The sequence below is a fragment of the Corythoichthys intestinalis genome, chromosome 3 (assembly GCF_030265065.1).
Source record: "Corythoichthys intestinalis isolate RoL2023-P3 chromosome 3, ASM3026506v1, whole genome shotgun sequence".
Taxonomy (NCBI): domain Eukaryota; kingdom Metazoa; phylum Chordata; class Actinopteri; order Syngnathiformes; family Syngnathidae; genus Corythoichthys; species Corythoichthys intestinalis.
In genome coordinates this window covers 51,602,682-51,628,447 of record NC_080397.1, presented here as the reverse complement: position 1 = coordinate 51,628,447, position 25,766 = coordinate 51,602,682, and the positions used below count along the sequence as shown (strand labels likewise).

The following is a 25,766-nucleotide window of genomic DNA, read 5'->3' as shown; positions in this document are numbered from 1 at the left end:
ACATGTGATCTCCATGAGACTCATCAGACACTACCTGCTATCAACGTAGCATCGTGTGGGCTAGTTTTTAGCAACGTCGCCGTCGTTTGTAGCGGCTGTCGGCTGATGTAAGTTTTTTTTTTTTTTTTTTTTTTTTGCTTCTTCCTCTACGCACGTGACATCAGCGCGTTGTCCCGCATTAAAAGTAGTTCGAGCAAAACGTGATGCTTAGAGCTGTCAAAATAAACGATTACTCGAGGTGAATAAAATTACTCGGATCAGTTTTTAAACTCGAGTTGCTCGAGTATTCGTTTCAGCTCTAAACTGACTATAACAAAAATATTTCCTCAATGAACAACTTTTTCATGACAATTACGAGACGACAACGAGCTAAAACCGGTTGATGTCTAATATTTAGTTTAAAAAAAAAAACTTTACAAAATTATTCATTTATTACATGGAGTTTGTTTTGTTTTTTTAATGCCCTCCTGTTCAGAATTTCTCTTCCCCCAGAAAATTAAGATTTTAAGCTTTCCAATGATGTAACACACATGCATGAGACAACTTTGAAATTTGGCCAAATTGGGGGTCTCAGAGCGGAACTTCAAGTCACTTGTTTTTAAACAAGAAAACGTAGAGAAATGCTTGTCTTTATTAAATACTTCATGAGTGAGCCCACTCAAATCCACTCAAGCTCCTCACTTACACAAAATGAGTTGCCACAGCAACTGTTTAACAATGTAAACATTTGATTAACGCATGCAGCGGTTTGAAATTCGGCTTCCAAGCGTCTCTGGCAAGATCAAACCTTAATCATCGTTAACTTTAATAAGCAACTCCACTACAGTGCCTGAACAAGAAAACCGGCAGGAGCGAGAGTGAGCAACTATGTGATCGGATTGGGACAGCTCTATAAAATACTGCATTTATTTCTTTTTTCTTTTTTCAATGAAAAAAAAATCCACGATGGACTGAGGGCGCAAAGTTTGAAGTGCGAAGTAGCGAGGGATCACATACTGTTTTTCTGCTGAGTGTGTATGATCACCAGGAAGTAGGTGTTATCCTTGTAAACACTAAAATATGTGCTTGTCTGTCAATGTTCATTCCAAATATTTGGAAACATTTATTTTTTGGAGTAAAACATTTGAATTTTACAAAAACATTTGTTGAGTTGTCGTCAACAAAAACTAGACGGAGACAAACACAGTTTGAAATGACTAAAATATGACTAATAGGTATTATCGTCCAAAAGACTAAGATGAAAATTAAAGGGCTGCCAAAAACAACACTGACTGCAGTATTGGAAAAGTTACTGTACTTGGAAAAGGAAGTGAGCTAAGACAAGAGATTCTACATTGAAGACAGATTCAATTACTGGTGCACGATAATTATTGGTCCAATAATTATCGGTCCGATAATAGAAATTATGACGTCATTCCGAAAAAAATCCAATAACATTATTAACAGGACCGATAATATGTACTGTTCTGGCTTTACAGTTTACACACTAGTATGGGAAATCAGTTGACCATTTGCGGGGCATTGCTGCCACCTGCTGGTCAGAATAATTCGCTGCATCTATTTGTTGTTACAGTAGGTTGGTTCATTCACTTACACATTGCGGTGTGTAGGGGTAGCATTGACAATCGTGAATGCTTTTTGTTACGTTTCCGCCTCGGAAATATATGTCTTTAAGTATTTTATGTTTACTATAACATATGGATGTGCAATACATGTTTACTTCTGTGGTGAAGGGTCATATGTACAGAACTTCAGAAGTTGTTGTGTTATAGAAGCCAGCCAATGCTTTAGTAGCTCAAGCTAGTGTGCTATGCTATACATATAATAGTTGTGTATATAAGTGTATTGTGCAGTTTGTTGTATATTGAGTATTGAGTATGTGTATTTTTCTGTTGTACTTTCACAATATTAAGACGAGTGTCTTCCCATAATAGCAAGAAAAGACCAAGCCTTGTGGTTTATGGAAGTTCATTCATTCCTAGCTGGCTGTCGGGCAGTGCAGAAGTGAAACTGTTTTGTTCATGTCATTATGAAAAATCTGGTGAGATCAAAGGCAAATCTGTTGAATCCACCACTAGTTTTTTTTTAACCCCCAGGTGTTCAAAAACTCAGGTTATACATTCAAAAAAATTATATATTCAATATTTATTATCGGTTATCGGTATCGGCTTTGAGGAGCAGGAAGTTATCGATATCGGTATCGGTTTTAAAAAAATGGATATCGTGCACCCCTAGATTCAATACACTAACGGTTCCCACTAGTGAAATGCAGAAAGCTACACTAAGCTACACTAAAATGACTGAAATGATTTCTCAATAATTTTACACTCTCATGCATATTATTACCACCAAAATTCCCCTACGAAAGTTTAGTTTGTTTGTTTTTTTTCTGTACTCAAGTAGCATGCTATCTTCACGGTACGGGTAACTTATGTTATCATGTTGTTCAAAGAAATATTCATCTTTTTTAAATGAATAGGATGACGTTTGTTGTCGCTTCCTCAGCCGTTCTACTAAAATTTCCATCCTTGAGTGCCGCTTTTTCCAAGCTCTCAAACACATCAGCCTGGTACAAAGCGCGGAGCTTAAATAAAAAAGCTGAAAACAAGTGTGGGTTCTGTGACCTTACCGTTATTACAGTCAATAAATACAACGGTAGTGCAGATTTTTGACATGTTTTATGGTTATCATTTACGATGTGCTACCCATACCTGACCAACATCTTTCACAGCACAGTCTGGGATATACACAAACATAAATATAAGACTCGCATATTACAGAAATGGCCATATTATATTAGCCATTGTAGATGTTTTGCTTTTATGTTAGATTATGGTGTTGAGTTACCTTGGTCGAGGTAGAAGGCGTCGCCGCAGGTGGCCACGCAGGTGTGGGCGCCCTCATTGAGATGAAATCCAGGCCTGCAGGTGGTGCACTGGTCGCTGCGGCTGCCCATACAGGTCTCGCACAGCGACGAGCACTTCTTGCAGCGCTTTCTGTCATCACGGAAGAAGCCGCTAGGGCACTCGGACACACACATCCTGAAAAGTGAAACTTTTTCATAAGATTAATAGTACTTATCTGTGCCAAAATTCCCAAATCATTAAATGTTTCATTATATATTTCATTATATATTCTGTATGCTGGATCAAAGTTTAGCCTGGATTGTTGTTTTGTTTCTGAACGAAATCATCTGTATGCCAGTTACCTTTGAAGGTAATATTTTCGTTTACAGGTCTGTACAAATAAATCAATCAGGGTGCCTCAGCTAAGGAGGCTTTAAATATACAAGGAAACTGGTCCATATTACACCAGCGATGAAATGTAAATCAAAGGATAGACTACAGTATAATAATGATAAAAATGTATTGGATTTATATAGCACTTTTCAGGACACTCAAAGATGCTTTACATTGCATTGTTTGTTCACGCCAAACTATATGGTGGTAAGCTACTATTGTAGCCACAGCCGCCCCGGGGCAGTCTGACAAAAGCGAGGCTGCGCCATAAGACCTTATGATCAACCACACACTACTCACTCTCACACTACTTTCACACAAGTAGGCAAATAGGGTGAAGTATCTTGCCCAAGGATATAACAACAATGGGCACAAGTAGGAGCTGGATTCAAACCCCTAATTCTTCAATCAATGGATGACCAGCTCAACCACCTGTGTCACAGTCGCTCTCAGAAAACTCCTCACTGCTTGGCTACAAAACATTTAATGACCTTGGATCAAAATGTATACATAATTGGCTTGACCCCTGCAAAGCATCTAGACCCCTTACGTCAGGGGTCTCAAACCGATTCCACAAAGGGCCGCAGTGGGTCCTGGTCTTTGTTCCAACAGATCCAAAACAGACAGTTCAACCAATGAGGTTTCTGCTAAAGTAAGCAGCACCTGACTGCAATTAACTGATTACACTTGTTAGACACCAGATTGGTGAAAAGGGATTGTTCTCGTTTGGTTGGAATGAAATCCAGTACCCACTGCGGCCCTTTGAGGACCGGTTTGAGACCTCTGCCTTACGTCATCTGGAACCTATTTGTTGTGCATTACAAGAACAGAGCAGGGTGATGCAGAATTCATTTATTAAGCTTCTCACCTCTAAAACAAATTACCTGAAAATCTGAAAAGTCCTCTAATGGTTAGCTTGTTTACGTCAGGGCTAAAACGCAGGTTTACTGAGGTGTATTCATAACTGCCCCTTTTGTTCAAATACCCCATTGCATGACTTAAAAAAAAAAAAAATCTAGATATCTATAATCTAGAATCTAACTACCATATTTTTCGGATTATACAACGCTACTTTTTCCTTAATTTTGAATCTTATACTGAAGCTTACAGTCCAGTTTGGCCTATTTGTTGATTTATTTGTGTTAATATTATTATATGTGTTAACACTTAATTTGACAGTGGCGTCGTAAGACTGTCATAAGACTGTCATAATTATGACATGACACTATCATGGACATTACTGAATGCTTATGACAGTTGTCATTAAGTGTAATACGGCACATATGTCACTAACTCCATTTATGTCCAGCTTGGATCTTTTACATTTATTCAAAAGTGAGATAATTTGCCGGATAACACGAAATGACATCTGTCCTAAGCATTCATTATTGCTCATGACAGTGTCATGTCATAATTATGATCGTCTAATGACAGTCTTACGGCGCCACTGTCAAATAAAGTGTTACCAAATACCAAAACTAGCAATTAATGAAACAACTGGAACAGTAACTGTAATTGTAAGTAATTGTTATGTACATTTGTAGCGCTGCAATGCATGCGAGGAGGCATGTTGGACAACAGTAGTGTTTACAGCAGGTGGCAGAAGAGGTTGACTGTCTCCCCCAAGGGAGCAGGGATGGCCAAATGAAGCTTTTTGAAGCAATGAAGCATTAGAGCCAATTGTTTCGAAGCTTCATGGTGGTTCATTTGGTCTTATGATGCGGCTGTCAAGTAACATTTTACCGGTTAATATCTTTTGGGGTAAATATCCCATAATACAGTGAGGAAAGCTGCACCTTATAGTCTAGTGTGGCTAATCTATGAAAAAATGCCATTTTCGTGTCAAATTTGGCAGGTGGCGGCTTATAGTCAGGTGTGCCTTATAGTCCAAAAATTACTGTACCTGAAAAGCTGAGAAGTGCTCAAATTGTTAGCACGTTTAAATCAGGGCTAAATCGTTATTGTTTACTAAAGTGTATTCATAAGTGCCCCTGTTGCTCAAATACCCCATTGAATGACTTTTTTTAAAATCAATATAATTTTAATTCAAAATAATTGAAATTTTATTTCTGTTCCTAGTTTTGTTTTTAACTGTCTGCCTTAATTTGACACTAGATTAAAATGTCTTGACAACACGCTCATGTGATCTTCGCATTGTAATCTAGTAATCCAATTGCCCAGGCCCATTTAGATTCACTTCACTTGATTCTTTAAATGCTGCCCCATAAAGGCAAAAAAAAAAGCTCCGCGGCTGTTAAGTGACGACAGTCAAAACAGCAGCGACATCCACCTCAAGAAAAAAAGCTTCCGTTTCAAGCAACCATCTACCTCCTTGCATTGATGCCTGGACCAAAACAGTTTTGCATGAGTGACAGAAAACACCAAATGACAAAAGCACTCCAAAAATGTGACCAAAAAATCGCAAATGATTGCAAAATGAAAAACTGAAATCACATCATATTGAAACCACAGAGCACTGTATTTTACAGTTCTCTCATAATACAACATCAAGAATTGGTACAGTTATATATCATATCCCATTTGACACTTTGAAAATTGTTATTCACCGTTATTTATTATACTGTAATGCAGTATCAATGCCGTAGAGATGGTGTGTGTGCATGTGTGCAGCGGTATATGGTGAACAGGTGGAACATCTGCTGGATAACTTGCTAAAGCTCAGTTTCCCCTCATTTCCCCTCTCTCTTCAGGACATCATCAAGATGCCTTTTCGCACATTTTTAGTGCTTAGAGCCAAGAAACACATATGGCATGTGAGAAAAACACAATCCACTGCAGTATATGCCATTTAACCTGTGACATCACACACAAGCTAATATCAGATGCTAGTCAGGGCTCCAGACTAACATTTTTCACTAGGAGCACAGTGGCCCCAAACTTAAAATTTTAGGGGCGCAAGCAGAAGATTCAGGGGCGCACACTGTAAATCGACATGCGACAAGTTTTCCTCTAATTTTCACAGATTAACAAATAAATACTTGCATGATAAATGCATAAAACTAGAAACTTATGAATCTATATTTTATTCTCCATCAGTTTTGACATGAACCAAAACCAAAATCTCCAAAAGCCTGTCACTAATAAACAAAGTGAAATCATACCTTGATGACAGTGCACTCCGCACTTTGTACTGTTCTCTAGTGCTCCCATATTTCACATATTGTATTGAAGTGTGGGGAAACACTTACAAATATACCATCAATTCACTAGTCACATAGCAGAAACGTGCGGTACGAATCATACATAAGGTTGGATTTCTCGATCACATCCACCGTTTATTTGCTCACTCAAAACTATTAAAAATCAAAGATCTTGTAAACTATCATACAGCTATAATGCTATTTAAAGCAAAAAATGAATTACTGCCCCATAATTTACTAAACCTATTTAAGGTTTGTGAGAATATCCATAGTCTGCGACGCTCTGGAGATTTTATGTTGCCAAGATTTCGAACTACTTGCAAACGTTTTCGTGTGTCTGTATGTGGAGTGAAACTCTGGAACAATTTAGACAATCATTTCAAGCAGTGTCAGAATATCAAAAAATTTAAATCGTTGTATAAAAATATGGTCTGGTCACAATATAATGACATTTGCTGACAATGCGTGTTGCTGTTTTTGTCAACTGGTGTAAATATTGAAATTATTGTGAATGAGCCAACATTAGTTGGTTGTCTGTTGGTTTAGTTGTTTTTGTCTGTTTTTCCTTTTTTCTTCTGTTTCATTGTGTGGACAGGAGTATCCCACGAGTAAGGATGCTGGACAAAGATCAGGGGTGGGACAAAATAAGTTTTTTCTTCTTCCCACTCCCTTTCGAGTGCAATTATTTTTGTTGAATTATATTGTATGTTTTTTGTTTCTTTTGTGTGCGCATGCTCGAAATAAAAAAGTTTCATCAACCACTATACTGTTTACAAATTAGGTTAACGTGGGAAAATGAAAAAAGTTTAAAAAAGCAGAATCTAAAGATAGTCATGGGCTTAAATCAGGGAACATTTTTGACCGAGAGAGCCCAGCAAATTTTAAAATGTGATTCCACGAGAGCCATACAGTGTGTGCATGTGTATATGTATATCTACATTGTATATTGTATGTTCTTTTGGCAGCTTGTCAGAGTCCATTTTGTGAGCGCTGTTTCTTTCGTGAACGCATTTTAACGCATCATACGGGAGGGAGAGACTGGTCACGCTCTGCTTTTACAAGCAGTTGCAGATGGAAATGAATCTTGAGAAAACGACAAAGTCTAAAATCGTTACTTAGGAAGTTACAATCATTGCGCACTCAACACTTGGAAAATATCAAATAGAAACATGGTGTAGCGCCGCGTATATTTCCTAGCAGGGCCGTGCAGAGACCGATAGAGGGGCAGGTGCTCATAGATCAAAGGGGGCTCATGAACAAGAATTTAATACACCTTACAACAAAATAAATTCCACTTTAACCAGCTTCACAGTCTAATTGTTGGCTGTGACTGTAATAGATTTTAATTGGGAGGGGGTAGAGTGAATAGAAATCAACACTGTCATCAACACTTTCTGGCTGTGACTCATTCTTTTCTTCCTTCAGCCTCCATATCAACACTTCCTTCCTCAACTTGGTGTTCATCTGAGAACAATCACATCAGATGTTCACTTAGCCACCATCAGCACAATTTTTTCAAAACTATTATTTTATCATTATCCATATTTGACAACTCTAGCACCTAATAATAAATCATGACATAAAATGTCATTGCAATCGTGCTTATAATTGTTGGATTTTATACCTGAATATTAGGGGGAGGAATCTTGGGGCATCCAAAAATTCAATTATGATTACGATTCAGAGGCTATGATTCGATTATAAATCGATTATTGATAGAAACCAACCCCCCCCCCCCACCACCACCACCACCACCACACACTCACATGCACACAACTAGTAGCTGCTTATAATGTTACATACATTAGTTACAAAAATTGTACAAAAATCCTCCCAGGCTTAAATAAACTACTATTTCAGTATCAAGTTAATCTTTCAAAACAGTAAATAAAACAATCAAGTCCCCATTTTGTATCAGCAGCTTTCAACTACATTTAATTAATTTAACTGTTGTGAATCAACCGTTAAAGTTGTTAAAATTGCTCCTCCATCCAGCCATTATCTTCCGCTTAGTCCAGGGTCGGGTCGCGGGGGCAGCAGCTTTAGCAGGGAAGCCCAGACTTCCCTCTCCCCAGCCACTTCAGCCAGCTCCTCCGGCGAGATTTCAAGGCGTTCCCAGGCCAGCCGAGCGACAGTCTCTCCAGCGTGTCCTAGGTCGACCCCGGGGGCTCCCGCCAGTGGGACATGCCCGGAACACCTCTCCAGGGAGGCGTCCAGGAGGCATCCGAACCAGATGCCCGAGCCACCTCAACTGGCTCCTCTCAACGCGGAGGAGTAACGGCTCGACACCTCTCAACGCGGAGGAGTAACGGCTCGACACCAAGCCCCTCCCGGATGACCGGGCTTCTCACCCTATCTCTAAGGGAGAGCCCGGACACCCTGCGGAGGAAACTCATTTCGGCCGCTTGTTTCCGGGATCTTGTTCTTTCGGTCACGACCCACAGCTCGTGACCATAGGTGAGGGTAGGAACGTAGATCGACCGGTAAATCGAGAGCTTCGCCTTTTGGCTCAGCTCCTTCTTCACTATAACGGACCGGTGCAGAGTCCGCATCACTGCAGACGCTGCACCGATCCGCCTGTCAATCTCCCGCTCCCTCCTACCCTCACTCGTGAACAAGATACCCTCACTCGTGAACAAGATACTTGAACTCCTCCACTTGGGGCAGGATCTCATCCCCGACCCGGAGAGGGCATGCCACCCTTTTCCGGCTGAGGACCATGGTCTCGGATTTGGTCAATTCGGAAATTCGGAAAATTGCTCCTGTTATTCCATAATTTCCCTTCTGTCCACTATCAACATATGAAAGTTTCATCATTTAAAGATAGATTCAAGTCAATATTTTGCCGATTTAGGAGTTTTTTAGATAAAAAGCTAATTAGGTTCGCTTGGAAGGTTCTCTACAACAGCCTTTCAAAGAAGGCTACTTAAGATGGCGGTTGTTTACTAACGCCGGCAAGTCTGTCATTTCACATCTTGTTCTCTTTACATGAGCTAACACCGCCAAGTCCGTCGGTATATCTACCATAGCGTTATGTGGACGTAGCTTGTAGTAACGTGGACGTTGTTTGTAGCGTCTGTCTGACACAGTCAGGTATTATTATTATTATTTTTTTTTTTAATCTAGCGGTAAAAGTTGTCGATCCATTCCTCATAGCGTCCCAAAGACTGCGCTAACTGTGATTTAGTTCCCCTTTATTTGGCATATTTCAATAATCGGAATTTGGATGTTTGTGAATCGTTCTCGAATCTTCCACGACCGAATCGCAAATAATCTAAAAATCTAAATTTCGCAAACCTTTACTGAAAAACCTTGCAAACTGTGTTATTCTTATCTATTGTCCTCTTCACCCAGCTGCTGAGTGATCTACTGCCTTTAGCAGCCTCATCCAGCTCATTTTAATTTGAATTCATTATTAAAGTAGAAAACTATATAAGAAAAAATTACGTATCTTTTTTTTTTTAATCCCTACAATAAAGCTGGTGTAAGAATTTTCACTATTTGCTCGAATACGGTTTATAAGGGTAACACCGTTTGTTTCCAACTACTAGAAGTCCTCGGACTCCTCACCACACACCCAGGTCAAAGAGGAACAGCGTGCAAGGGGGAGGGAAGGGGTTGGTTATGTGGTGCTTAGCAGCACGCAGACGGCTTTTTTTTTTTTTTTTTTTTTTAAAGTGTTGTCGATGTCCAAGTAAAGTACTTGGTGGCGTGTCTGCACAATCGGCCAGCACACACACACGCACCAAAAATAAATAAATAAATATTTAAAAAATGCGCCCAGTCAAAAGGGGCACTCTGGGCATGTAGGGGCAAAGGGGCAGGTGCTCGAGCCCCCCCCTTTGACCAGGGGGATGTCTGCATAAATGTGCCCGAGGCAGGCGGAGCCTCTCGGGATGGCCGTTTTGTGAGTCTCTCCTGGAAGTGGCCCGGAAGTCCTTTTCTTCTGTTGTATTTTCCCTTGGAAAACCAGCTTGTTACATTGCCGCTAACTATCAGTAGTCGATTTAACCATGAAGGAGTTTGTCAGGGAAAAAAACAAAAAACAAAAAACGTAATCTTACAGGTCGCACAAAATACTTGCCCTGGCAGTAATTTTACTCCCAAAATGCCCCCATTTGGGGGCAGTCTGGAGCCATGCTTGCACAACTACACGTTGAAAGGTAATATTACCTGTTTAAGTTTAATGATTACCACATCCATCTCTCAGTTCAAAGGTTGTGGGTTCAAATCTAGGCTCCAACCTTCCTGTGCGAAATTTGCATGTTCTCTTCATGCGTGACATTGCAAGTATGGCGGTTAACTGAAGACTTTATATTGTCCATACTGTAGGTGCAAAGTGAGCGTAGATGGTTGATTGTTGTTAGGTGCCCTTTGAATGGCTGGTGAGAATATGAGGGAAGAATCTGCCTCTTGTCCAAAATCAGGACAGGAACCACTACATCCCCTGGTAAGGATAGTGGGACAGAGAATGGATAACTATCAAGATTTGGTTATTGAAATTCCCTATGTAACAAATTTCACTTACTGCACTTAAAAAATGTCTCTTCTGCAAATTATTTGGCCAATTTGACTATTTAAAATTCAAATGTTGCACTTGAAAGCAAAGGTTTTCCCACCTCGAATCATCATGGCTGGTATTGATTGCTCTTTAATACACGAGGCTATGAATAGCACACACGCGCACATATACAAATACGCACACATCTCTAATCAGCGCTCTTTAAGCGCTCCCTGTGGTGGTGCAAAAGGGCAGCACCCCTCAAGAGCTGATGCCCCACCCACACTGATTCCTGCTCTCCTGCCTTTTATGAGCGAAGAGACTAGCTGACACAATGGCAATTAGCTCACACTGTCATCCGGATGGAATGTTTAAAACGTTGGAAATATGCACAATGGACAAAAATTTACACTGGAAGCCAACGAGTATTATAGCATTACCTTGAATTTAATTTATTTTGGGATACTAGTGGTTTATCATCTAGGTTTGCCCCTTTTAAATGAACTGAAATTGCAATTAATCAATTGCAGCAAACAAATAATGTAGATGAAAAAAACGTATTTACATTACTTTATTTAAATGACGTTACAGTTTACTAAACCTAATTTTTCATTTTAATGTATTTTACTTTTTTTTATCGTATTTTCTTATTCTAAGTATTTTGACGTAACTCTTGACTTTAACAGTGAGAGCCAACTAATGCGGAAACTTTGGGTTACGTCGCTAGCATAGGAACAGTACCCGTTCGTACATCGAGGACTCCCAGTATACTAGAACACCAAACAAGTAGGGGTGGGAACCTCTTGGTACGTCACGATACAATATGATTTGCGATACGAAGCTCACGATAACGATGATCTCACTATATGGCGATACAACAATTAGCAATATATTGGTCTGAAAATCATTCTACAAAACAACTAATAAACAGAAAAACAAGCTATTTTCATCCTTCTGCTATAAGTTTATCACTAGTAGTTGTAGACCTCCAATCCATTTGAACTGGGAGGGTGGCAGCGAATGAACCCCTCCCACTTCTATGGCCACCAATGGCAGCCAACGCCAGGCAACGAGGTACTTTTGAGCCATTTCAGGTCCATTACCTGTTGATTTTCAGTCACTTCCTGTTGATTTTGATTTACAGAAGAGAAATTGACCCAGGAATGAATAGCGTACCGCACAAATGCTATTTTTATTTTTTCTTTTTTTTAGTTTTTTTTTTGTGATCATTCAAAATACCTTTTTATTATGACAAAGCAGCGAACAGGAAGGGATTATGGGGGGACAGAAGAAAAGAAATACAAGAGAAGAAAGAAAAGAAACACATACACAAACAACAACAAGAAATACATTGAACATCTAAACTAGTTACTAATATGCTGGTGCTATCGTCAGCGAGATGTATTTCCTGTTTACACCATGTGGGGGCCTATTGGCCAGTGAAAGAGGAGAATGGGGGTGGGGGTGTCTATAAGACTATAAGCTAAGTGATTGAAAGGGGTAGAGTGTACACAAATCAGTTCTGTGATCTAGAACCCAGTAATCGTGTGAATCTCTTATGAGTGAAAGCCCGTTGGCGACCAACCCTACGCCGCCGCATCGCCAATCCCGGCACCGGAACCCCCAACCCGAGCATGCCCTACCACATCCAGCAGCACGCAAGCCCCACCGGGCGCGCGACAGCCACGCAGACGGGCGGAGAGACCGCGCGGGCACCAACCCAGGGCCACGGCCCACACCCAGCCAGCCCGGGGAGGGAGGGTGGGCGGGGGGGTGGGGGGGCCATGCGCAGCCCATCCCTCCTCCAACCGCCCAGCAAAGGAGCCACCGTCCCCCCCCCCCCCCCCCCCCGGGACCCAGGGTGGTCCCCCGGGCCACCCGCGCGCCCATCAACCGGCCTTCAGGGATGGCAGGAGGGGACGCATCACCAACCCCACGCCTACACCCACCCCCGTCCGCCCACCCGGGCCACGAGCCACAGCCCCCCAACCGGCACGGCACGCCACGGGACCCCCAGCGGCCCACCAAGCCCCAGGCAAGGCAGGGTCCCCCGCCGGTGCAGGCGACACCCCGCTGATACACCGGCGCCCAGCCAGCGACCCGCGACGGAGCGCAGGGCGGACGCCCAGCCAGAGAAGAGAGGGGAAGGCGGAGGCAGGAGAACGCCCAGGGACTGCCATGGGGCGACGCAAGATCGGAGACCCGACCCCCCAACCCACTCCCGCGGCCGGCAGCCGAGGCAGAGGGGAGGCCACACCCCGGGAGCCGCGCCATACAGAAAAAGTGTGGGACCCACCTACCACCCTATTACTGTGGCTGCCAGGTTCCCGACTGGCAGCCATCACCCAGCACCGTGATGGGGGTGTGAGGGGAGGGTAGTGCAATGTATGCATTAAAATAGGAGAGCTTGGCTTGGGGCAGTGGGACCGCAGCATGGAGTTTCTGTCCAGCCGCCCGTCCCACCGCCCTTTGCCAGAGCTCTCCTGTGGAGTATGATGTGTGTGGTGCATTTAAAAAAGGTGCAGGGATGGCGGGGCCCGTGGTGAGGAGGCAGCCGTGAGGCCCCCCCCCCCAGCAGGTCCCAACCATCCCACAACCTTGGTGTGTGGTGCATTAAAAACAGGGGGGAGTCGGGCTGGGACAAATGCTATTTTTAGACCGCAAGGCTGCGTGACGTCGCCATCGCAAATAAGGGAGTTCCAAAAAATCGATTTTTAGATGCATCGCGATTCGACGTGACAATTTGATTACGATTTATAAAGGTTCAAAAACGATGATTTTTCCTCATAACTTTATGACAGCCGCTCCTAGCGGAACAAAATTCAAGACACGTCTGCCGCCCGGACACCTTTAACGGATGCACGTGCAATGTTGTGATGGATGCTGCAGGTTACTGAGTGAGAGATTTACTCCTTTTCAAAAGACTGGAAAATAAATTTGTGTATGAGACAGGTGGTCACGCTTCTGTGCGCAAGTTATTTTTTAGAGCGAGAGGGGAAGAGAGATAGTTTGTTGCTCCTTGTCTTTCAGTTGTGCAGCAGTAGTTTCAAGTCATGTCAACTGAAAAATGTCCCAAGTGTGTTGCTAAGACCCGTGTGCGTCTATAAGAGGTGAGTACACGAACCCTCTTGTACTGTTTAGCCTTTATTGTTGTTGTTTTTTAGATGTTAATAGTTAGCGCTGAGAGCTAAGCTAATTAGCTAATTCACTAACGTGTATTTCATATGCAGAACGTGTAAAACCAGAGCGAGAGATGAAGAGAGATAGTTCGTATCTCCTTGTCTTTCAGTTGTGCAGCAGTAGTTTCAAGTCATGTCAATTGAAAAATGTCCTGAGTGTGTTGCTAAGACCCGTGTGCGTCTATAAGAGGTGAGTACAATAACCCTCTTGTGCTGTTTAGCCTTTATTGTTGTTGTTTTTGAGATGTTAATAGTTACCGCCGAGCGCTAAGCTAATTAGCGCAATTCCCTAACATGTATTTCATATGCAGAACGTGTAAAACCATGATTAAGTACAGCGGTAACACTACAAACATGTGAAATAGTACAGAAATCTGTGAAAACAAAGTATATTGGTTAAAAGAAGTCATTTCTAAAGACGCTTTGTTTCCAGAAAATGTGGAATTCATTCCAACTAGAGGCGTGCGAAATTTCCGATTCTCAGATTATTTGCGATTCGGCCGTGGAAGATTCGAGAACGATTCACAAACATCCAAATTCCGATGATTGAATTATACCAGGTAAAACAGAAGTAAAACACAGTCAGCGCGGTCTTTGGGACGCAATGAGGAACAGACCGAGAGTAAATACCATGTTCAACTCATGCCGCTAGATAAAAAAACAATCATACCTGACTGCGGCCGACAGCCGCTACAAACAACGCCCAGTTGCTAGTTGCTACAAACATACGGCTACAGTAGATATCATATATATTATTGAACAGAGATGCAAAATGACAGATGACGGCAGTGTTAGTAAACAGCCGCCATCTTAAAGCAGTACTAAAGCAGTGATTTCTCTAGAAGGCTCTGTTGTAGCGAACGTAATTAACTTTTTATCTAATCTAATCTATTTTTTTTTATCTAATATACTCCTAAATCGGCAGAATCTTGTCTTGAATCTATCTTTAAATGATGAAATAGTTTTAAAACTTTGACAAAAGTAAAGGGAAATTATAGAATAACGGGAGCAATTTTAACAACTGTAACAGTTGATTCACAACATTAAATTAACTGAATGTAGTTTAAAGCTGCTGATACAGAATGGGGACTGGAGTATTTTATTTACTGTTATTTTTGTATACTTGTTTACTGTTATATGTTAACTTGATACTGAATTAGTAGTTTCGTATAGCCTGAGAGGATTTTTGAAAAATTTTGGTACTAATGTACAAAACATTTATTTAAAAAAAATAAAAATAAAAAAATAAATAAAAAAAGGGAGGGGAGTGCATCGATAAACGTTTTATAATCAAATCGGAGCCTCATAATCGTAATCGAATCGTTAGGTGCCCAAAGATTCCCAGCTCTAATTCCAACTGTGTAAATTTTATTGTGTTGTTGAGAGAAATAAGTACTCTCTTTAAAATGGTTAATGTTTTTGCACTTTCTTGTAAATGCCCTGAAAATCGGAAAGAGTGATAGCGAATGCTTTGGTTTTGAACGACTGAACGTTCATTTGCCCTTCCCGGTCTTAATGGATTGGGCGTCGAGCACCGTCAATGGCAGCCATAGAGTTTACTGAGATAATATTATGGTGGAAGATTTTGGTAGCAACGTGTTGGTTCCTTTTTTTTTTTGTTTTGTTTTTAAACACTGACACCTTTTTAAAACGACATCTCAATTATTGGCATAAGCATTTTGCTAATCTTTTGGAATGTAAATTATCAGGATATATCACCATTTCGATATTTTGTCACACCCCTACTAGCAAGTGTTATCAGAAGCTAGCGTCGAATTACCTGTTTAGTCTGCATGTGAATGGCTTGACCTGTATCTCTTTGCGAGTGTTCTCATTTCATATTTGTGTTTTACTTTTCATTTCACTTAGTAAACAGCTAAAATTGCATCATTTACCATAGTTCTCTTTGCCCACCTGCATCCCGCTACTTTAATTGCTCTAACCCACCCTAATTAGAGGGCACTTGCTACTCCAAGAGGAAGGAGGTAGTAGGTAATTTTTAGTAACACTGTGATGTCCATGCCCATACGGCAACCATTTCCTATGCCATGCAAGCACTAGAGAGAATATTGTTGAGATAGAATATTCAGACCTGGTGTTGTTCTTGAACTTCAGGAAGTAGTGCAGGCAGTTTATGCAATGATGCGGGCCGGGCCCTTCACAGCCATGCTCGTTGCATTCAGAATCACAAGGACCTACCGAAACATACACAAACAGAGACAGATACACTATTTAAAGTGCATGTGACACGAAAAAGCATGTTTATTTCATAATACACGCGGTATTTTATAATCCTGAATGATATGGACCGCTTGGATGTGTGTGGAAACGATCGCTATATTCATTTAGTTTTTTTAATCCCGCGCCATGAAAATGAGTGACTTCCGGCTTCGGTCTTGCATTGAGGAGGAGGGCGCTGTGACGTGTACGGATGAAGGCGTCGTCTTCACTATACAGCCGTACTGTTGTGTATGAGGACTAAGGATTCAGCTGATTTTGCGGATTAATACGTTTATTTTTCGCATCACGCCAGCCAAACGGCTGCAGATAAATCTTACTGTATGAGGGAGAGGCGTGTGCACCTTTTTGGAGTTTCAAAAGGTTCCCATTCACTGTGGATATTGGCCAAAACAAGCCCTACTACTGTGGGACCACTGGACTTACGAGGAAGTGAGTAAACATTGTGATATGTATTATGTCAAATACTGGGATCATTTTAATATGTAGGTGGCTTGCATTTTGTGGCTGACATGCATGCGGGGTGGCTATTTTTCGGCACAACACCGGTTGCTTGTCGCACATCCACCCGCTGGGAGAGCACTATATTCGGCTTATTGTGCTCATGTGCCCGGTGTTCTGTCAAATTTTCCGACCGATCAGAAATTGCAACTTTGAGTTAAAAATAGCCGCGAATACAGCGATTACAAAGTAAACACTACAAACTTTCTTTAAATTAAGGACTACTTACGTTTGATCATTGATAGGCATGTAAAAAGCTCTCCTCATGCACATTAGCTGCACGTTAGCTGCACAACAACTGCAGCCGCCCTCCTCCGGGGAACGAGCTGTAAATTGCTCTCCGGCGAAGACAATCGACAACCCAGTCGTCATGTCAAAACACCCGGGCTAGTTATGTGTGATTTTCCGCTTCGAAGACTTTGAAACATCACTCGGTTCGGGTTAGCATGTCGGCTAGCTGTCACGTCTCTTGGTTTGTTTACATTCTCCGAAGCCGGGGAAGGGAAATGACATACGTCCGATTTAGGTGTCATAAAATATCGTTCGGGAGGTGCGCGACAGTAAAGGTGAAGTCGACAGTTTTGACCATTATGGAGTAATTTTGACATGTCGTCCTGAATAAACGCATTTTTTTATTTCATATTCCATTTAGCACGAGACTGTTATTCGTCATGACCATGCCATTTATTTAGCAATTGGGGAAAATACTTGGATAAAAAGAATATCCTGTAAAAATACTGAAGTAAAGAGACAGAAACAATGATATTTTGCAGCTCTCTTCGTCGGGTTTTCCTCGTTGTGAATAGTTCCCCCTCGACGGGCTGACTGGTCTTTCTCAAGCCATTTATTTAGCTATTGGGGAAAAATACTTGGATAAAAAGAATATCCTGTAAAAATATTGGAGTAGAGAGACTGAACAATGACATTTTGCGTCTCTCTTCATCGCGTTTTCCTCGTTCTGAATAATTCCCCCTCAATGGGCTGAATAGTAAAACCGACGAGCCCAGTCTCCCGCTGATGTCATCCACCTTTTGGGGGCGCTAGAGCCCTATAATGGTAGGCGTGGCTAACCGGCAGATTAAAAGACTAATTTCTCGTCATCTGCGCTTTGCTAAATTGTTGTATATAGTCGAATCGTCTAAAACACAGGTGTCAAACCGATTCCAGAAAGGGCCAAGTGGGTGCAGGTTTGCTTTCCAACCAATGAAGAGGACACCTTTTCACCAATCAGATCTTTTACATGTGTAATCAGTTAAACTTTGTCAGGTGCTGCTTGTTTCAGTAGGAAGTTCATTGGTTAAACTCTCTACACGGTATCGGTTGGAACAAAATCCAGCACCCACTTGGCCCTTTCTGGAATCGGTTTGACACCTGTGGTATAAAAATATGATTCTAATTCACATAATTATGCTATTTAAGACTTTTTTTTTCTCCTGTCGTATGCTCTTTAACTCACTCCATCGTGAAAAAATCCAGCTAGAACGTTTTCTTACCGTTGTATTCCTCGGTGAACCCTTCATCAGTGGGCGCCACAGCATCAGTGGATCTGGTCTCAACAGACATGCTGCGTAGGGATGAATACGGGTGCACTGAGGTCCCGTACAGCACAAGTGACCACTCCTTTAGCTTGCCTGAAAACACAGAAGCACAGTCTTAAAAATATTGCTGAGATGTTTGTGGCACATGTCAGATTGTAAGCACACACAAAACATGACATCTTCAGCTTCTCGATTCTATAGCACTTTCCATACCAGGCACTTTTTGGCTACGCAGCTGAGAGGGATAATCATAAATCTCCAGCACCCAGTCGCCCGCTGCTTTCTCTCCCCAGCAGTGGGTGGTCATGAACTCCCAGTTCTTAAACCCCTCCATGGAATGATCAAACAACCTGCATGTCCAGAACACACAAATGCACAAAGGCAGTAAAATATGTCAGATGGGGTAAAGGATCAGCCACTTTGTCTTCTAGCATAGTGGTTAATTCTCATCTACACAGCCATCTTTTGCAGTTATATTTTCCGTTTCAGCAGAATTTGATAATAAGCAAGTTGTTTTTGTAACCGAATGGGATATGATTAGAATATTATTTTTCTTGATTTACAAGCATGAAATTAGATTCAAATGTAATTTTATTCCCTTTGAATTTTCTTTTATTTAAAAGAAAATATCATTATATCATTTCAGGGGAAAAAACAGTAAAACAAAAGATAGTTTGAAATTAAATGTTGTTTTTAATTAATATTACCATAATAATTACTGGACATTTGATTTATTTTTGGGGATAAGTTAACTCAGTGGCGTGTAAACTACGGCCTGCGGCACGGTTTTTATTGACCCGCAACAAACTATGGAAATATAACTGAATACACAAGAAGCTTGAACTCAGCCTCTATGTACTCTGTTGCACTTCTATGCCTAGTTTCAGACCACAGGTCTTAATGCACAAATCCGATTTTTTCGTGTTTTTCTGACTTGACTGAGTAGGACTATGATTTGACAATACTCTGTGTGCACTGCAAAAACACACCTCCTTAAAACTAGTTAAATTCCCTTGTTTTCTGTGTAAATCTACTATAAATGAGTAAAATTAAAGTGCTTCACTTAAAATTTTACTCAGATTTCTTGAAATAAGAAATAGCTAGGCTTTCATGAGATGAAAATAAACTTAACAGACTTATTTTAAATTATTAATAATTAGCATATTTAATCTTAAAAAAAGCTTTGAAGTGTCAAATATTTTTAATTCAAGAATAAACATTGTTCAAAACATTATTTGAGTTTTCTTAGTTTTCCTACTTTTAGATGTATGGGTTTAATAAGAACAAATAGCAAAATTTACTTTAAGTAAGTGGAATAATCTGATGCATTAATCTGTAAACAAGTCTTTAACACTCAAAACAAGATGGACAAAATTATTTGACTAGATTCAAGAAAAATAATCTGATTTAGACGATATTAATTTGCAGTGTATCGTCATGTTTCATAAATGACAGTTAAAGAATTCAAGTTGGCCCTTGCAACCTTTGAATTTTCTGAAAGTGGCCCCAGGACGAAAGAGGTTGAACACCCCTGATTTAACTCGTTCAACAGTGTTGTTTTTGTTAACGATGACTATAACGAAAATATTTCGCTAACGAACAATTTTTTCATGACGATGACGAGACGATAACGTTGGGTGGGAGACATGGTTTGGGAGACTAAAACATAACGAGATGAGTGCTAGTTTTCGTCTGACGAGACTAGAACGAGACAAAAACGCAATAGTTTCCGTACATGTTCATAATGTGTGACATTTTATGTGTACCGTATTTTTCGGACTAGACGTCGCACCTAAGTATAAGTCGCACCAGCCCAAAACTGCGCGATGAAGAGGGAAAAAAAACCATATAAGTCGCACCGGAGTATAAGTCGCAATTTTGGGGAAAATTTACTTGATAAAATCCAACACATAGAACAGATATGTCATCTTAAAAGGCAATTTAAAATAAAAATACAATAGAGAACAACATGCTGAATAAGTGTACAGTATGATAATGTTATATGATGCAAGAACAACGAAATGCAAACATGGCCGGTATGTTAACGTAACATAGCTATTAAGAGTTATTCAGATAACTATAACATAAAGAGCATGTTAACAAGTTTACCAAACCATCAGTGTCACTCCAAAACACCAAAATAACATGTACAATGCTATAATGTGTTAATAATTTCACACATAAATCGCTCCAGAGTATACAATCGCACCCCAGCCAAACTAAAAAAAAACAGCGACTTATAGTCCAAAAAATACAGTAGTTAGCCTGCATCGTAGCAGTGTCTGGTTGTGTCACTCATATGACATGCTCCTGCTCTCCAGGCTTGCACACATACACACGGTAAGATTTATTTTCTGTTCTTGGCCGCAGAGAATATGCAATCTTGCTTTAGCCTTTAAAGGTCTGTACTGAGTGATAATCACACACTAAATGGGTTAGCATAGATTTTGCGTTAGCATTAGGCTAATGCTAGCGACGAGCGCCCTATTATACTCTTGGACAACTTTTTTTTTTTTTTTAACAAACAGTTACTAGCGTTAATGCGGGTATAACTAATTGATAATAATGTACTTTTTTCCTGCTGAGTGTATATTTTTTGGAGTATTTTTTTTTTATTTTACAGATGAAAACGTTTTTGATCAACGTCGAAAATTAGATGCAAATTGTGTTGAGTTTTCATCAACAACAATTAGACGAGGACAAACACATTTTGAGATGACTTAAATATGACTATAAGTATTATCTTCCAAAAGACTAAGACGAAAATTAAAAGAGCTGCCAAAAACAACACTGGACAATAATAAACAGTCCAGAGCGGCTCTGAAAATGTATTGTTTTTACACTGACTACAAAGTAACTTGGTCTTACTGAAGCTTATGACACTGAAAATATAGAAACAGATCAACAACCTTCTGCTCTCATGGCTTCATTGCAATTTCTTAAATCAATACTAATGTAAATTTTGATGAATTTAATATTCTCCACCTGTTAGCAAGCAGCTGGGACTTTGTCCCCGATGGTGAGGTCAGGTTGATTGACAGGTCTCCCCGGCGAGGATGTGTGATGGTGATGCGCACAACCACATGTTCCAGGTAGATCACGTGGTGGTTTGAGTTATCGGTGCAGCCTGTTGCCTTGTACACCGAACGCACTGTATGCTCAGGGCGGATTGTCCTGGGAAATGAAGATAAGGAGTTCATTAGATTGCACATATAAACTGTACACATTAAATAAACGTTGTACGGCGTATGGAAAAGTTATTTAACGCTCAATGTCAGCGCAGCTCACGAGACCTCTTTTCAGCCAACATCAAAAAATTGCGTCTGCTTGTGTTTTGACGATGGCACACAAGACAGTATTTTGGTCAGAATTAAGTGTGGCTTTTGTGATTTGTGTAGGGATTTAACAGAAGTGTATGAAAATTAAATTTTTGGGTAAACATTCATCCTATTTTTTTTTTTAAGATACTAAATATACAGTATATACAGTCTGTAAGTAACCAAAGATATCCTCCTCTCCTCAGACGCTGGACAACTCACCGTCCTCATCCTCCTGGACCTCGCTGCTGCTTTCGATACAATCAACCACACCACCCTGCTCTCCCGACTAGAATCTGTACACATCACTGGCACCGCACTTTCCTGGTTTCGCTCCTACCTCACCGACCGACAACAATTCATCAGCATTAACCACTGCACGTCCACTGCTGTTTCCCTACCACAAGGCGTCCCCCACGGTTAAGTTCTTGGCCCCCTCCTCTTCATTCTTTACATCCTTCCCCCTTGGTCAGATCATCTGTAAATTTGGACGACAATTTCACTACTACACCGATGACATCCAAATATACATCTCGACAAAAACCATCTCACACAGCACTAAATCAACACTTCACAACTGCCTCAGCGAAATTAAATCCTGGGTGCAAGCAAACTATCTTCAAACTTAAAAGCAATAAATCGGACAAAATCATCATCGAACCTGCAGCTCACATCAAAGACAGTCAATTTTCCCTGACCATTGACAACTGCACCGTCCCTCTCTCAACACACTCCTGCAACCTAGGTATCGTTTTCGACAATCAACTAAGATTCGACCAGCACATCAACCATATCACCAGAACTGCCTTCTTCCACCTCAAGAACATAGCCCGTCTTCGCCCCTCCCTCACCTTCTCTGCTGCAGAAACCCTCATCCATGCATTCATCACCTCCAGACTTGATTACTGTAACGGCATTCTTTTCAATTCTCCACCCAAACTCCTCAATTAACTACAATATACAGTATATCCAGAACTCTGTTGCACGTTTTCTCACCCGTACCCCCTATCACATTACCCCCGTCTTCCACAAACTGCACTGGCTTCCCATCTCACACAGGACACAGTTCAAAATCATCCTTTTCACATACAAAGCACTCAACAACCTGGCCCCTCCTTACCTCAGGGAAGATCTCTGTCCCCACACCCTCTCCCGTTACCTCCACTCATCTAATGGAAATATTCTCGCACTGCCCCCACAAATAACACATCGTACTTGGGGGGACAGAGCCTTCAACTGTAAAGTGTCTTGAGCATAAGTAAAAGCACCCTATCAATACCATTAATGGGCAGTAACTAATTTTTTTTAACTAATCACGTTAAAATATTTGACGCATTTAACACATGCGCGGAATGACCAGCTCATGAATTGTCTCAAACAGATTACAATGACGCCGTTTTTTGCACAATGAGAGCTAAGAGGCAGAGAAAGGCGAGTGGACACAGGCGTTCATTGGACCGCGCCGTTTATTGGCATAAGCTTCGGCAACTCCTTCACAACAAACGTAAGTATTATTTAGTGAAGACACAAACAAAAAAACAGTATTCCTATCCCTCAAAAAAAATTATGTTCACAAAAAGAAAAGCGCTTCAATCTGTATTAATGAGGCCCCATTCTCACAGTTAAACAACAGTGCAAAGAGAACTGGCATGCCCAATCAAAATAGCTATGCAAAATACACATAAAACTTACTCAGACTTTGGTCAAACTCTATTCAAACATTTCGTTTATTTCAACAAATACACTGGATGGCAATATTTATTCACAATATACAAACTATCAGAGGTCTCGTACTTTGTGAAGCCAGCACTCAAATGACCGTGAAGTACAATGGATCGGATCAGCACACAGGGAACTACGGCGTCAGTCGAGGGACAAAACACACTCATTGGCTTGATTTATAAGTCATTTAAAACTCGCCATTGACACCTTTTAGTCTATTTCAATTACTACCTTACGTAGTTAAAGACACTGTGGAAGAACAGGAGGGAACCCATGTGACGTCAACAATGACGAGCTACTAATTTTTTTTTTTTTTGATTGAAAATTTTTACAAATATTATTAAAACGAAAACATTAAGAGGGGTTTTAATAGAAAATTACTATAAATTGTACTAACATTTATCTTTTAAGAACTACAAGTCTTTCTATCCGTGGATCCCTTTAACAGAAATAATGTTAATGTTAATGCCATCTTGTGGATTTATTGTTATAATAATCAAACACAGTACTTATGTACAGTATGTTAAATGTACCGTATATATCCGTCTTGTATCTTATCTCTCCATTCCAACAATAATTTACAGAAAAATATGGCATATTTTAGAGATGGTTTGAATTGCAATTAATAACGATTAATTAATTTTTAAGCTGTGATTAACACAATGGAAATTTTTAGTCGTTTGATGGCCCTAAATTATTATAATGCAAAAAAGGTTGCTTAAAGTGATCCTCTACCTTAAATACATGAAGGCTCTGATAAATCACAACTGTTCTCTTGTACTAAAATATGTTGTTAGAAACACATAAAATGTTAAATCAAGGGCAATATTTTATAATATTTACTACATATTTTGACCATTAGTTGGCGCCATGGTTTGCGGGCTCGCAGTGATGACGTCATTGGGATCTTTCCAAATGTGTAGCGTGTTCAACAATTGCTTATTGCTGCCTAAACTCGCGAGGTAAAATGCCACGATGTGCTGCTTTTGGATGCAATTTCCAGTCAAATGGAAACAAGGGGAGTGAAGTGAGTGGCCAAGGTGGAATTATTATTTTTAGTGAATAAATGTGCATAATTGAAAGCATTTCCCCCTATTTGGTCCCTGTATGCACGTATCCTACCCACCACGCGTTACAACTGGCGCCTAAACATTTTTCGTGGATCCTCAGTCAAGTAAGGGATCCGTCTATTTTCTGGATCCGACGGTCCCACTGCGTCTGCAATATTGGTTTAGGAACTGTCTATTTTTTTTATTCGTCGGTCCCACTGCGGCTTTTCGGATCAGTCTATTTTGTGGAATCGACGGCCTGATCGCAGCTGCAATATTGCCATGGGATCGGTCTAATTCCTGGATCTTCGAGTGAGTAAAAAACGCGGATTACTATTGCTATCTTTTTTTGTTGACTATTCTTCGTGGGAGTTTTCCCCAAATCATACCAAATGATCAAAGCACTATGGCACGCTACAGTGACCACAGTGACTCTGACATGGACTTTACAACAATGTTGGAGTTGGTCAGGGAGCGCGTGTTTGCGTACTGCTGAGCTCCCGAGTGAAGAGTGGTCAAGGTGGAAATATTATTTTTTGGTGAATAAAATTTGCATCGGTGGAAGCTTCTCCCCTTTTTGGTACTTTTATACACGTATCCTACCTATCATGCGTTACAATGTACAAGACATGGATTACACAAGGTGTGCTCTTTGGCCTGTACTGTATGTAAAGTACACGACAGCTCTGGATTCTAACAATCTACATAATTATATTGGGATAAGTTTGAAAACACAATATGTTTACCTTGAATATCTGCTAATAAAACCGGAGTTCCCAACAGCATACACTCTCGCTCCCAACTGGAGTTTCCAACAGCATACGCTCTCTCGCTCTGTTGTCATTGAGACTTTTGCCCAACTTTTGTCTTATCAGGTATTTGCTGCACGCATTTTTCCCTGAAGCTCGTCTTGTGAACAACCGACAGTGCTGTCCTGCTCCTCACTTTTCAGATCTGGTTCAAATAGGAAGGGTAGAACTGACGACATGTTGGGAAAGCTAACGAGTGACACGCTGGAATTTCGGCAACGGGCCCGGTGACGTCACGCACTGCGACGTAACAAGAATGGCGACCTACCACTTAAAATAATTTTACAAACTTTATTAAAACAAAAACATTAAGAGGGGGTTTGATATCAAATTATTATGACTCATACTAACATTTATCTTTTAAGAATTACTTGTCTTAAAAATAGAGGATCCCTTTAAAAGTAGGTGGGGACAATTTGAGCATCCTGAGAAGTTGGTAGTGTTATGTCCCTACTGTCCCTATGCAAACCTACGCCTTTGACAAAACCCCCCAAAAAAAGGGAATGTTTTGG

At 40.7% G+C, this 25,766-nt stretch overlaps 1 protein-coding gene across 1 annotated transcript in view; it reads right to left on the bottom strand.

Moving 5' to 3' along the window:
- LOC130913537 (proprotein convertase subtilisin/kexin type 5-like) overlaps window positions 1-25,766 on the bottom strand; it is a 305,474-nt gene that overhangs the window by 102,226 nt on the left and 177,482 nt on the right. Inside the window, exons 12-16 of the mRNA XM_057832213.1 lie at window positions 21,343-21,531; window positions 18,571-18,707; window positions 18,313-18,450; window positions 16,173-16,275; window positions 2,848-3,041 (exon numbers count right to left, since the gene is read on the bottom strand). Of these exons, the coding sequence (XP_057688196.1) occupies window positions 2,848-3,041; window positions 16,173-16,275; window positions 18,313-18,450; window positions 18,571-18,707; window positions 21,343-21,531 (761 nt within the window). The remainder of the gene's footprint in view (window positions 1-2,847; window positions 3,042-16,172; window positions 16,276-18,312; window positions 18,451-18,570; window positions 18,708-21,342; window positions 21,532-25,766) is intronic.